This window comes from Mustela lutreola, chromosome 2 (genome assembly GCF_030435805.1).
Source record: "Mustela lutreola isolate mMusLut2 chromosome 2, mMusLut2.pri, whole genome shotgun sequence".
In the NCBI taxonomy this organism is placed as follows: domain Eukaryota; kingdom Metazoa; phylum Chordata; class Mammalia; order Carnivora; family Mustelidae; genus Mustela; species Mustela lutreola.
Genome location: NC_081291.1, coordinates 147,901,887 through 147,915,073, shown reverse-complemented (window position 1 = coordinate 147,915,073; position 13,187 = coordinate 147,901,887). Strand labels below are relative to the sequence as shown.

General features: G+C 39.5%; 1 protein-coding gene across 6 annotated transcripts in view; it reads left to right on the top strand.

The window, feature by feature from the left end:
• The window catches only part of MED12L (mediator complex subunit 12L), a 325,613-nt gene that overhangs the window by 94,778 nt on the left and 217,648 nt on the right, over positions 1-13,187 (top strand). For 4 of the 6 annotated variants that reach the window (XM_059163744.1, XM_059163745.1, XM_059163742.1 and 1 more), the window contains exons 12-16: positions 4,073-4,204; positions 7,366-7,492; positions 9,713-9,927; positions 11,213-11,317; positions 12,179-12,355. In XM_059163744.1, the coding sequence (XP_059019727.1) occupies positions 4,073-4,204; positions 7,366-7,492; positions 9,713-9,927; positions 11,213-11,317; positions 12,179-12,355 (756 nt within the window). The remainder of the gene's footprint in view (positions 1-4,072; positions 4,205-7,365; positions 7,493-9,712; positions 9,928-11,212; positions 11,318-12,178; positions 12,356-13,187) is intronic. The other 2 variants (XM_059163748.1, XM_059163747.1) reach the window with 1 other exon arrangement.

The following is a 13,187-nucleotide window of genomic DNA, read 5'->3' as shown; positions in this document are numbered from 1 at the left end:
TGGGGGTGTTATTCTATCTCCCACTTACTTGTTTCTCCTTTTATTCATCTCTCTCTTGAAATTTAACTCATTTTTCAAGATTTTTCCCAAAAAGCCACTTTTTTTTTTTTTTTTTTAAGATTTTTATTTATTTATTTGACAGAGAGAGATCACAGTAGACAGAGGCAGGCAGAGAGAGAGATAGGGAAGCAGGCTCCCTGCTGAGCAGAGAGCCCGATTCGGGACTCGATCCCAGGACCCTGAGATAATGACCTGAGCCGAAGGCAGCGGCTTAACCCACCCAGGCCAAAAAGCCACTTTCTGAAAGAAAGCATCTAGTAGTTCCCTTCAGTTTTCTCTCTCAGCTCCTGTTAAATGTTGACTCTCTGAGATAATCTTCATTTCCCATTTTTTCCTTTTCATTTCATTTCCTTCATTTCCAAATTATTTGTATACATGTATGTCTGTCCCACTTAATTGCCATCTTGTTGAAGAGAGGGACTGTAGTTTATATCTCAAAAATTTTTTTAAGGTTTTATTTATTTATTCATGAGAGACACAGAGAGAGAGAAAGAGAGGCAGAGGCAGAGAGAGAAGCTGGCTCCCCACTGAGCAGGGATTTTGATGCGGGACTTAATCCTAGGATCCCAGGATTATGACCTGAGCCTAAGGCAGACACTTAACCATCTGAGCCTCCCAGGCACCCCAGTATCTTGAACTCCTAAATTTCCTCAAATTTTTGCCTTGAGTGGCGCCTGGGTGGCTCAGCTGTTAAGCGTCTGCCTTCAGCTCAGGTCATGATCTCAGGGTCCTGGGATCCAGCCCCATGTCGGTCTACCTGCTCTGCAGGAAACCTGCTTCTCCTTCTTCCTCTCCCCTGCTTGTGTTCCCTCTCTCCCTGTGTCTGTCTCTGTCAAATGAGTAAGTAAAATCTTAAAAAAAAATTCTTTTTGCCTTGAAGTTTTTACATGTTAAAATCATATTTACTAAATTTCACTTACCAAATAACTATTGTTTTAAAGAAGTAGAGCTTAATATTCTTAGAAATTTGTTTATAGAGTGAGAATGTTCTTCAATTTACATATTTGAAATTATGATGTCCTGTTGGCAGTTACTTGAATTAATTTGTAAGATAGCATCTGGTAGGCAAATGGAAGCAATCCTCTAATTTTCCAAAAGTTGACTGATGCAGAGGGGCGCAAGGATCTGCATGTGGGGAGTGTAAGCCATGGCTGTCTGTGTGCATGTGCAATAAACATGTCTGATTGAATATACCCTGGAACTGGGACTAGAATCAAAAAAGCAGAATATCCTTGTTTTCAGTAGTGGAATCTAGAAGGGGCTTCTTGGTAAACATAGCTTAAAATGTGAATCAAAACTTTGTAGTAATTAGTAGGGGTCAGAGGGGGAGTTTTCACTAAAAAATTATCTTGAAAAATATGCTGAAATTATAAAAGCATTTTATAACTAATATATAATTTTTCAGTAATGAACTAATTAAAGTACATTATGACCAAAATACATAAATGTAATTATTCATATCGCAGGGGCTGTTTGCTTTAAAGTTGGTATCAGGTGACCTGATTTTCAGTATGATTTTCTGAGAAGTTAGCAATAGAACATCTTTAGTAATGTCTTACTGTTTCTTTTAAACTGGATACAGAACCTATGTATCCCTCCATCCCCGCCACTCCAATATTCTGAGGAAGGCCTGGCATTTGTTTGGTAGTCCTTCTGCTAGTCCAAAAGAGTAGGCTTTGCACTGTTTGAATCTGGCCAGTATTAGGAAGTATTTACTGGTTGAAAATAGATTATGGGCCTATAATTGAAATTAATATAAGAAAATTTCTATAATAAGATTTTGTATTTTAAAAACATAATCTTTCAGCAGCATTTTCCTTGGGTTTTCATAATTCACTTATTTCCTAATAATTACAAATTGAGACCACAGCTATATCAGGCAGACTGCAGGCCCTCCTGTCTTCAAGTTAAGATCTCAGATGTGTCTGTAAGCTGGGATGGACAGATGCTTATTGCCTATGAGATACGGAAAGTGCAGACAGTTGGACTTAATTATTTCCTCCTCCATGTTGTCAAAACGTCTTGTAGCTTTTATGTTTTTTAAAGTTTATTTGTTTGTTTATTTGATTTATTTATTTAAGTAATCTCTACACCCATCATGGAGCTCGAACTTACGATGCCAGGATCAAGAGTCGCACACTCCTCCAGTCGAGCCAGCCAGGCACCCTATGTCTTGTAGCTTTATGATTAGTTGTTTTTTCTGTTTTTCTTTCTAGAAGGTGAACTTTTAGAGAATGGGCCAGGTCTTTTACATTTTTTTCCCTCAGTGCCTAGCATGGGTCCTTAATAAGTGCTTCTGGAAGTGAATTGACTCCTTCCTAGGGCTTATTTTCTAGCATGTCATTCCAAACCTGTGGTCCTGATCTGGATGTGTTAAAAAGAAATGTTTTCTCTTATATGTGCTGTTCTGTGCACGTTTAGGTCAAACAGAGTCCATTACTTAAGTTGAGTGAGTCATTCCTTTATTTCTTTGTAGCCTATTTTTATCTTATTTTAATGATGCAGAAGAAAATATAAAAAATTATAAGTGCAGATATGATGCACATTACCGTTTTATTAAAAACTGATGGTAGTATTTTTAGGGTAACTCCTTTTGATCTCTCTAATGTAAATCTAAGCATGTAGTGCTTCACTGAATTTACTTTTTATGTTTTTACTTTTCTCTGGATTAGATTGAATCCAGGCAAACATTCCTTCTAGTCTCTTTCTCTCTTAATTGTTATGTTCAATCTTTACATATTTTAATTCAGTTATTTCTCTTAATTTAAATTAAGAGACCCAGAGATTCTTTTGAGATCCTCCCTAGATAACATTTCTTTGTTTGAGTCAATATGTGTTTAACCAAATTTAGGGTAGGATGACTAAGAATCTTGGAATAAACTGGTTTTCATGATCTAAATTGTTTGCTAGTACCATAAACTGATTAGGGATTCTTACCCTGGGATGCTTGGGAGTCTTCACAGTCTTCACAGAGTCCCCTTTCTGAAAAGTTGTGCTGGATTTATGTGTTAATGTCTGTATATTTTTCCTGGGAGTGTGTTTATAACTCTTATAATCTTAATTGAGCTTATGGATTCTAAAACGTTTAGGACCTCTCACATGAAAGCCAATACTGTGATTCTCCAGTTCTTGTGGCATAGTGTTTATAAAGCTGGACAAATATTAAAAGCTGGCAGGTGATGTTACATTGCTTGGCTTGCACCCTTTAAGAGGAAAGGTGAGGTTACATAAAGCGATGATTCCTCTTTTGACCTAGCTCCGCCTACCTGTCCCACATTCATGTCACTTGGGTTCCTGTGACCTTTCTTGGACCCCTCTGATCTTCAGTCTGTGGTACCCATTTCTGGGCCATGGCAACCACAGCTCGTAGTTCTGAGAACAGTGCTGAGCCCCGCGCAGACCCAGGATATACTGTCCTCTGCTGTGTCTTCTTTTAATTTTTGTTTCTGATGCTTGGTTGTCATTTCTCCTGTTTGTTGTTTCTAATGCAGTGAGGGTCTGGCCGGCTTAACAGCCTCCCCTCCAGTTCATTTCTGTTCCTTGTTGGAGTAGGTGGCTTGTTTCCCGGGCATGTTTGGATTAGGTAGTGAGTGAGGCTCTGAGTGTGAGGGGGCCAGCAGTGGAGTGAGTGCTTTAGGAACAGCTCTTCTGGATATTCAGTGCTCAGTTTCCCTTTCTCTTGGCTTTTGAGGCTGAGTTCCGGAGGATCAGTGGGGCTCTGTGATAATTCTGTATAAATGAAAGACATATACAAGGAGATTGGAGACTCTAATTCCCTTGAAATTGTCACAGAGTGAGCTGTTCCAGTAAGTGATTTCCTTCATTGTCACTTAAGTGTTGCTCTTTATACTTCAGTTAAAAGGGATTTGGGAACATTTTCGAGAATGACTATAATAAAATAAAAGCAATCTTAAAGAAAGCTTTAAAAGCATTACAAAGTCCGTTGCTTGCTTCCCATCATTGGGCGAACGCTTCACTTGACATGGCTGGTCCCCCTTTCTCTTGACTGTAGGTCGCCCCCAATGATGAAGCCGTGGTGACCCTGCTGTGTGAGTGGGCAGTGAGCTGCAAGCGGTCGGGCAAGCACAGGGCCATAGCTGTGGCGAAGCTCCTGGAGAAGAGGCAGGCGGAAATTGAGGCAGAGGTAGGTTCAGTTTTCTTTTTGGATGGAACGCCATCATTTAAAAATAACCGTTTTTTATCCATATGCTATTTTTTTTTTCCTGTCTTCATGGAAAAAAGGGAGAATATACAAATTCACATAAGGAGAATCACAGATTCACATATAGGATCCCTCTCAGTTGGCGAAGCCAATAATTTATATTCTGGACTAATTTAAAATTGTATCTTTTAAAATAAAACTTTAACATCTGATTTATTTATTAAAAAGATATTATTGATTTGACAGAGTGAGAGGGAGCACGAGCAGGGGGCATGACAGAGGGAGAGGGAGAAGCAGGCTCCTTGTTGAGCCAGGGAGCCTGACATGGGACTCGATCCTAGGACCCTGGGATCACGACCTGAGCTGAAGGCAGATGCCTAACGACTGAGCCACTCAGGCACCTCTAACATCTGATTTAGAACAAAGACCTCTCCCAAATGAAGTTGAGACACACAGGCACATATATACATTTTGTATTACATACATATGAATACACACACAACACACACACACTCACATACATGGAAATGTATATATTATACAACTTTTTTAAAGCTACATAATATAGTGAATCTGGAAATATTTTCTTTTCTTTAAGATTTCTTTACTTGACAGAGAGACAGTGAGAGGGGGAATGCAAGCAGGGGTGGGGAGGATAGAGAGAGAAGCAGGCTTCCCAGTGAGCAGGGACCCCGATGTGGGGCTCAATCCCAGGACCCTGAGATCATGACCTGAGCTGAAGGCAGACGCTTAACCAACTAAGCCACCCAGGCACCCTGGAAATATTTTCTTGAGGTAGTTCTGATTTTGAGATTACAGATATCAATTTTTATTAGTTTTATGATTGTATTCTGGCCCTTGGAAGTGGATTAAAAAGGAAAAAAACAAAGTTAGCTTGATAAACTCTATCTTTTGTTGAGGGAAAATTATTAAGCCAGCCCCCTTATCTGCCCATAAGATCGGGAGGGCTGGCCAGGAGAGAGGCTGTGGGTGGTGTGAGTGGCCTGCCCTCTCCTCCTCACCTAGACTGCTGCAGGGCCCTCTCCTCTCTGCTCCCTCACTCGCCTGCTACCTTGCTCCTCACAGCAGCCACAGCCATCTTTTCAAATGGCAAGCAGATCATGTTTTCCCCTTATGCAGACTCCCAATGGCTCCTTACTGTGTCCACAGAGCCTTGTATGGGCCTCCCTGGCCTGCCTTTCCCTCCTGCCTCATTATTTCTCCCCTGGGGCATAGCTGCAGCTGCCGTGGCCCTTCTGGGTCTCCGGCAAGCCAAACCAGCTTCTGCCTTGGGACCTGGGGCTTGCTGTTTCTACTGGGTGGCATACTGCTCCCCAGTCTTCCCATGGCCAGTTCCTTTCTGCCATTGCTAGTTTAGGCAGTGTGACTTTCTAGCATTCCTAGCTCAACTTGGGTCACCTCCTCAGGAAGATCCTTTGTCACCCACCCTTCAGTCATTCTTTCTCTGTTTTACTCTCCTGTTGGCTTGTTCTTTAATGCCTGCCTACCACCCTCCAGAACGTAAGCTTGGCAGCAGGGACCTTGTCCACCTTGTTCAGTGTTGTGTCTTTGGCACCCCAAATAGTGTTCAGTACATAGCTGGTGCTCAGTAAATGTTGTATGAGTGGATGAGAATTTAGCTGGTTTTCTCTTACTAATAATACTCTTTCCTGTGAAGCTCTTAAAAAATGAAATAAGAATATATCCATAGACATCACTCTCCAGCTGTTGGGGAAGTATTCTTCACCAAATAAAAAGGATCATATTGTTCAAATTGGGGCTTGAAGATCCTGGGTTAAGTAAGGTGTGAAACACATGACCCATTTTACAATGTGCAGATTAGGAAAGATGTTTCATTGATTTTTGTTTTTTTTCTATGAATAGATAGACTATTTTACTGTGAATTGCAGTGGTTCAACTTTAGTAACCAAAGTTGAAATTCTCAAATTTAGTTGCTCCTTCTGGGTTGTCGTGCCTCATGGGCATCCCTTCTTCCAGTGTGTTCTGGAAACACACAGTCATTTTTGGAAGAAGCTCACACTGATGACTTTGTAATTTTTTATTATTTATTTATTTTTAAGATTTTATTTATTTATTTGACAGGCAGAGATCACAAGTAGGCAGAGAGGCAGACAGAGAGAGAGGGAGAAGCAGTCTCCCTGCTGAGCAGAGAGCCCGATGCGAGGCTCCATCCCAGGACCCTGAGATCATAACCTGAGCCGAAGGCAGAGGCTTTAACCCACTGAGCCACCCAGGCGCTCTGTAATTTTTTATTTTAATAAGCATAAATATTCACATCTAAAAAATGTATTCTCTCAGAGGTATTTAAGATAATTGATTGCTGTTGAACATCACCATTTTCAAAATTTGTCCTTTGTAAAGAGAGGATGGATTAGGGAATTAATATCTTAATATTAAAGAATAGTAATAAAAATGAGAAGAGCAAAGGGATATGAGAAAGAATAGAGAACAGGGTTCTGATTGCTTTGGAATTCTTTTTTGGTCTCCTAGTACTGTCTGAAATGAAGCTTCTTTAGTTCTGTGTTTCATGAACTGTGGAGATTCCACAGGTTCTAAGAGATCTTAACTGGTAAAGTGTGAGAGGTTAAGGAATCTTATCAGAGTAATTATGTTCACTTTCTCATTTGACAACATATTTCCGAACACCTCTTGCACACAGTTGTAAGTACACTAACCTAGCAAAAACAAACACACAAAAAAGTCAAACTTAGTAATAACATGCCCAAAAATTTCTCAGGGCAAGTATATAGTTAAGCATGAACTGTTTAAAAATGAAGAAAACTTCAAATTATTTTTAGCAATTTTGCATAGGGACAATGAGTAGTTTATTATACTATGCTGTATATTCAGTGGACAGTTATAATGTGGTGCAGAGTTTATAATTTACATGAATAATGTTTTTTAAGGGTGTCCTTTGAAATCATTTGAGTTGTTCTGGTGTAGTTTCCCCTAACTTTCAGAAATTATATTTACCTATGATGCATAGCCCTCAAGTACAGAAATCTCAATTAATTTTGCATGGTTTTTTTGAGAATTTAAATGTTAATAAAAAACTAACAAATTCATGACCTGCTGTGGCTACATTGCCGTCTGTAATTAACTGTGCTTATTTTTAATTTTAGAGATGTGGTGAATCAGAGGTATTGGATGAGAAAGAATCCATTTCTTCAGCCTCTCTTGCTGGATCTAGTTTGCCTGTTTTCCAGAATGTTCTATTAAGATTTTTAGATACACAGGCCCCCTCATTATGTAAGTAAAGTTCTTTGCTTCTAGATCCTAAATAAAAGATTGGAGCTAATTCTTCTTTTTCTTCCTTGCGTCTTAATCAAGAGTTCTTGGTGCTGAATGTAATGCATATTTTACTGAGCAAAATTTTGTCGCATGTTTTTAATGGATATTTCTATGCAATTTTAAAATTAAGTGAGCTGCAAAGACTTCAAAATCTCCAGAGTTTTAAAATTGTAAAAATAAGTCACCTCATTCTCTAATACGTGGTGGTATAGTTTTTCCTGTTCTAGCTCTTTCTTACCAAAAGAGAGGAGTTAAGGTCCTCTGAAGTTTCACTGTCTAATCATTATTGTGATTAGGAATTTTCTCTTTTTGCACTCTTTTCAAAATTTTTTCCTTTTCTAACTGCTGATAAGAAAAGGGGGAAAAGTCAAACAAAGTACTTTATAACCAGGTCCTTGATGTAAGGAAACAGTTTGTGTAGGTGGCTGGCTGCTTGCCTGTACTCTCTGGGATGTTCTTTCAGTCTCCCGTTCTTCTGTCTCTTTTTCTATTGTTTGTGGGAAGTCGAGTGTTTGGGTGTTACAAGCCCAGTGGGTTTATACTGTAAATTGACACTTGAAAGATTCATTTATGTGTGCTTAGCCGTCTTGATCTCATTCTGAGGCTTTGATGTGACAAAGTACAGCAGGGCAAGTCTTTAGGTAGATAGTGCTGAAACAACAGAAAGATGGCGTAAAGTGAAAAGTGATAGAAAGGGGAGAAAATGCATGGAGGGGGCGGGAGGGACAGGTTTGTTGTGAAGAATGAGGTAAAGCAGCGGGTAAATAGTACTGCTCCTGATTCCTTTGAGATGGCCCTTGTTTTGGGTTGAATGGTGCTTGGGAGTGAGGTTCTTTAAGTGGCCTGGTGGCTGTTCTGGGCTAGGGGAGAGCTGGAGCCACACTGGTGGTGGCAAGGTAGGCAGCTGTTGTGAAACATAGAAGAGGAAGCAGAAAAATGCAGGACAGAAGAGATCCCAGGGGGTAGAAAATAGATGGTCAGGAGTGGAAGTCAGCTGCTCCAGCTTCTCTTGCATTTCCGGAAGGGACGGATACACATTTGCCCTTGCTGTTCCTCAGCCTGTCCTCACTCCTGTTTGTTCTTTGGGAAGCTCTTCCTCCTGTCTGCCTCTGCTTGTTCTGGGGAATCCAGAAGAGAGAGAGCGGTGTTACTTCTCCATGTAGACACTGTGTGTCACTGATTCTGGCGGACAGCAGCAACCGCCAAGGCTTAAGTGTTAGGGAAGGAGCTTAATGTTCCGTGGATCCATCTGTTTGTCTCTGTTGGTGTTTGTGAGCAGGATGGTACCAGGGCCCGAGCCTCAAAGGGTGGCTCTTAACATTTTTTAGCCTCTCAAGGGTGCAAAGTTTCGGAGAGCAGATGCAGTATTGAAAGTCATAATGTTAGTTGAACAGATTGGCTGCCAACTGGGAAAGACTGCAGAGCTTCATTTCTGTGTCTTCCATCTTCCCTCTTTTTTTTTTTTAGTGGATCCCATGCACTAGTATTTTCAAGGACCTTTTGAATTGTTTTATTGTGAAGTGTCCTTTGAAAGGTACACACATACACCTTAGAAATATATGGACACTCTCAAGCTGTGAACACAGTCTTGAGCTGTTTTACTAGTAAAACCAGAGAAAAGCAGTTTGGCTCTGTCTCCCCCCCCCTCTTTTTTTTTTTCCTTCCCTGAAACTTTGTGTTTATGTTATTACTTAAGTGGTTACTCATTTGCCAGGAACCACTATCCTTAAACTGGAAATTGTGCTTAACACACTGGATGCTGTTTTTCAAGTCCAAAGGGACAATCAAAACCCATGTGCCCATAAGGCACAAAATGCTTGGGTCTCATTGTAAATTTTCTAATAACTCTTCTATTGTGTAAGAAAAAAAATGAAAATATTGTTAAGCTTTTTTTTTTTTTTTTTTTAAAGATTTGCTTTTTAAAAAATTTGAGAGAGAGCATGAGTGGGGACTTTGGCAGGGAAGGGCAGGGGGAGAAGCAGACCGCCCCCCCCCCCCCCAGCTCCCAGCAGGAAGCCCAGGTTGGAGCTCTGTCCCAGGACCCTGAGATCATAACCTGGGCTGAAGGCAGTTGCTTAACCCACTGAACCACCTGGGTGCCTCATGTTAAGCTTTCCTATTTGGTGTTTTTTTCCTACTATATCAAGGGGACTTAATTGTTGATTTTTTTCTTTATAGCGGATCCAAATAGTGAATGTGAAAAGGTAGAATTTGTGAATCTGGTGCTGCTCTTCTGTGAGTTCATCCGACACGATGTCTTCTCTCATGATGCATACATGTGCACCCTCATATCTCGAGGAGACTTGTCAGTCACCGCCTCGACCCGACCACGGTCGCCAGCAGGAGAGAATGTGGATGACCACTACCCAAAGGACCATGACATGAAAATGGAGGTATGGCCCTGGGAGTGGTGCCCCAGCCCTGAAAACAACTCAGCTGGGGAAACCCCTTTGAGAGGATCGTTTGGTGGTGGAAGGGTGATTACATTTAAATTGTATTCTCCTGTTAAAGAACTCATTTATCTCTGTTCCTCACTTACAAAGAAAACATATGGAATATATATATATCCCAGAATTTTCTTTCGGATACACTAAAACTATTAATGAAAAGATTTGACAGTACATAACATTTTTTTATTGGACAGGAATTATACGCTTCCAATTTTATGTATTTCTAGTTTCCAGTTTTTCTTTAACATTGTGCCTTAAAATCAGACTGATTTTGGCCTAAAGTCCCTTTCTAAGGAACATCTTTTCCCCAGTTCATCCATTGCTTCTGTCTTTCCTACAAAATGGGACATCCTGTTTTGATCATAACATATCATATTTTCATTTTAATAAATTGAAAACTGTAAAATGTTGTGAAATTATTCTTGCCAAATTATTTCATACTACGACTATAATTTAATGCCAATTTCTGGTGTTTTGGACATTGTTCCATATACTTAAGGAAGTTTTCAAGGCAGAAAGCATGGAGGTGGTAAAGAGAAAATAGTGGAAAATGGTGAGAGATTGTGGAGGTTCCTTAAAAATCAAGCCTCATGATGGTTTTGTGAGCGCTTAAGCATATGCTGTGATGATATTTTTAAAACACTGGTTATCCTTGTAACTGAAAGACCTGGTATTAGAATTACATGTGTGGATTCATAGTTCGTGTTCTTAAGATTTGGTGATCAAATGGTGCAGGAATTTTAAAAATTACTTTTTTAATACAAATACTGTTGTTTCCAAATTTGCCCACACTAGACATTATAAAAAGCTAAAAACCAAAGTTCCTTTACCTGTCTATGCTTCTTTTACATTTCTGTTTCTTCCCTTCTATTCTTGGATATCGAGGTTTCTTATATCTTAGGTACACTGTCAGATTTTCTAGGAAAAGTTTGTGAACACGTGACTGGGAATAGCCTAAAGGAGGGACATTATGGCCAGTTTGTTTTTAATGTCTTAAGTTTGTGGGCTCTTTCCTTCAAGTATCTTGAAAGGTAAATCTGATGAGGATAAAGAATGTAACTTTTCAAAGCAAGTGCATGTCTTAAAACTTCTCTTTTTTTGGGAAAAATAGTTACTAGGGAGAGAAAAGACCTAGGATGGTTAAAAACATCACTGTCATATTTTAGCTTCAGGTTTTTAATGAACTACAAAATTTACAGTGTCACTTTTTTTCTCTGGCAATCATCAGGAACAGACTATAATGGCGCATATGGGCCTTGACTCAGGAACTACTAATATTTTTGATGAAGTAGACAAGAATGACTTTAAAACTGACTTTGGTTCGGAATTTCCAGTAGGTTCAACCTTCAAATTCTTATTGACTATTAACCCCCTCTTCCCCACCCCATCCCAGCTTGTCTCCGTCCTTCTGTTCCTTGCCCCATGTGCTGGAATGACCTGTGTACCGACGTAAATGTGATCCTGCCATATTCCTTGCTAGGGTATAGTGACTCATCTTGTGCAATTGTCTCATTTCAGTTCATCCTTAGTTTTGGCTGCATTTTTTCCTTTGTAGATTAGAACACCCCTGTCCTCCTAGTTGACAATCTGTGACTCTTTTGCTCATTTGAGATCATCATCTCTCAGGAATACATGAATAGTTTGATCATGACAGTCTGTGTTGATTTGCTATGTATGTAGCTTTCCTGGATCTGGACTTGTTATACTTTCTCTACTTTATTTCCATATAATTATAATAATTTCCTCCTTATGGCTCTCAGTGAGGTGCTTTATAAAAAACATATTGTTTGGAATACTGATTAAAACTTTTATATCTGGTACTCATTAGTTTTGTTAATGATTTCTGTGTTTATGTTTTTGTAGGAAATGTAACCTTTTGAGGAAACACTTAACCTATGAGTCTGTTGTTGTCTCTGGTCCTCTGGGAAGTGTAGCTTTGCATAATTCTTATGAGTGTGTTTGTCATTTTCTCATCTTCAAAATGGGAGATTATGTTGATAGTTTCCTACTAATCTGTATATGAATTTTGTGGAGATTAACACAGTTTCTTTTTTCTCTTTATTTTCTCATTGCTTAAAGAGGGAAGAGATAGTGTAGGAGTGTCTTGTGTATTTGGAGTTCTGGTATGTAGTGCTGTGTTTTGGTGTTGCTCTCTTTCATTTACAATCTCCAACATTTGTTTTACATGACTTAGATTTTTTCTCCCATGCCTGGAGAATCCTGTGAGAATGCCAACTCTTCCTTGGGCAGAAGAATGTCGGTTAATGGTGAGAAGTTGCTTAAGAGAGAAAAACCCAGGGAGCTAATTTTTCCGTCTAATTATGACCTCCTGCGACACCTGCAGTATGCAACACATTTCCCCATACCTCTGGTAAGTCATGGCTTCCAGTTGACAGCCTTGATTATTTCATTTTATGATCATTAACCACTGACTCTTCTACTACTTGCCTGAGTATTACATATGAAAGCAGGTGAGTTTTTCATTCACTGCTTCTTTTGTTATAATTATGATCATATACCGTATGTATAGTTGTAGTTCAAATTTGTGATGTGATGTTACTGGCTAGCTAGAATTAATGGAATTTTCTATATTAGTATCCTTTTATCAAGAGCATTTGAGTGACTGCAAATGACGTCTAAATGTGTTTTCCCACTTCCATTTTACACTCATTTACTGAATGTCTTTTATGTGCACTGTATTGTGGCAGGTACTTGGTGTTATGCAGATGAATGAGAATTTTGGGACACAGGAAAGATGAATAAGATAGGAGGGAGACACATGTGAAATTATATGCACTAAAACACAAGCAATAATTTAGTAAAAACCCAAGCACCCCCTGGAAGGTGAACTGTTTGATATGCCTGGGTGTCTTCCACTCTCAAAGAATAAATATTGGAGGGGAGAGAGAGAACATCTGATTGAGAAGATGGTTAAGGCTTCATAGAGGAGGTTGCATATGACATGGACTTGGATTTCAATCTGATGAATTTAAGAATTGAGCAGCATATGAGAGATATTAACTGGGAAATGTAGTGTTTGACTCATAACGAGTGATGTGACTTTTACTGAAGGGAAACAAGATTTTTTTTTTTAAGATTTTAAAAATTTATTTATTTGACAGAGATCACAAGTAGGCATAGAGGCAGGCAGAGAGAGAGAGAGAGGAAGAAGCAGGCTCCTTGCTGAGCAGAGAGCCCGATGC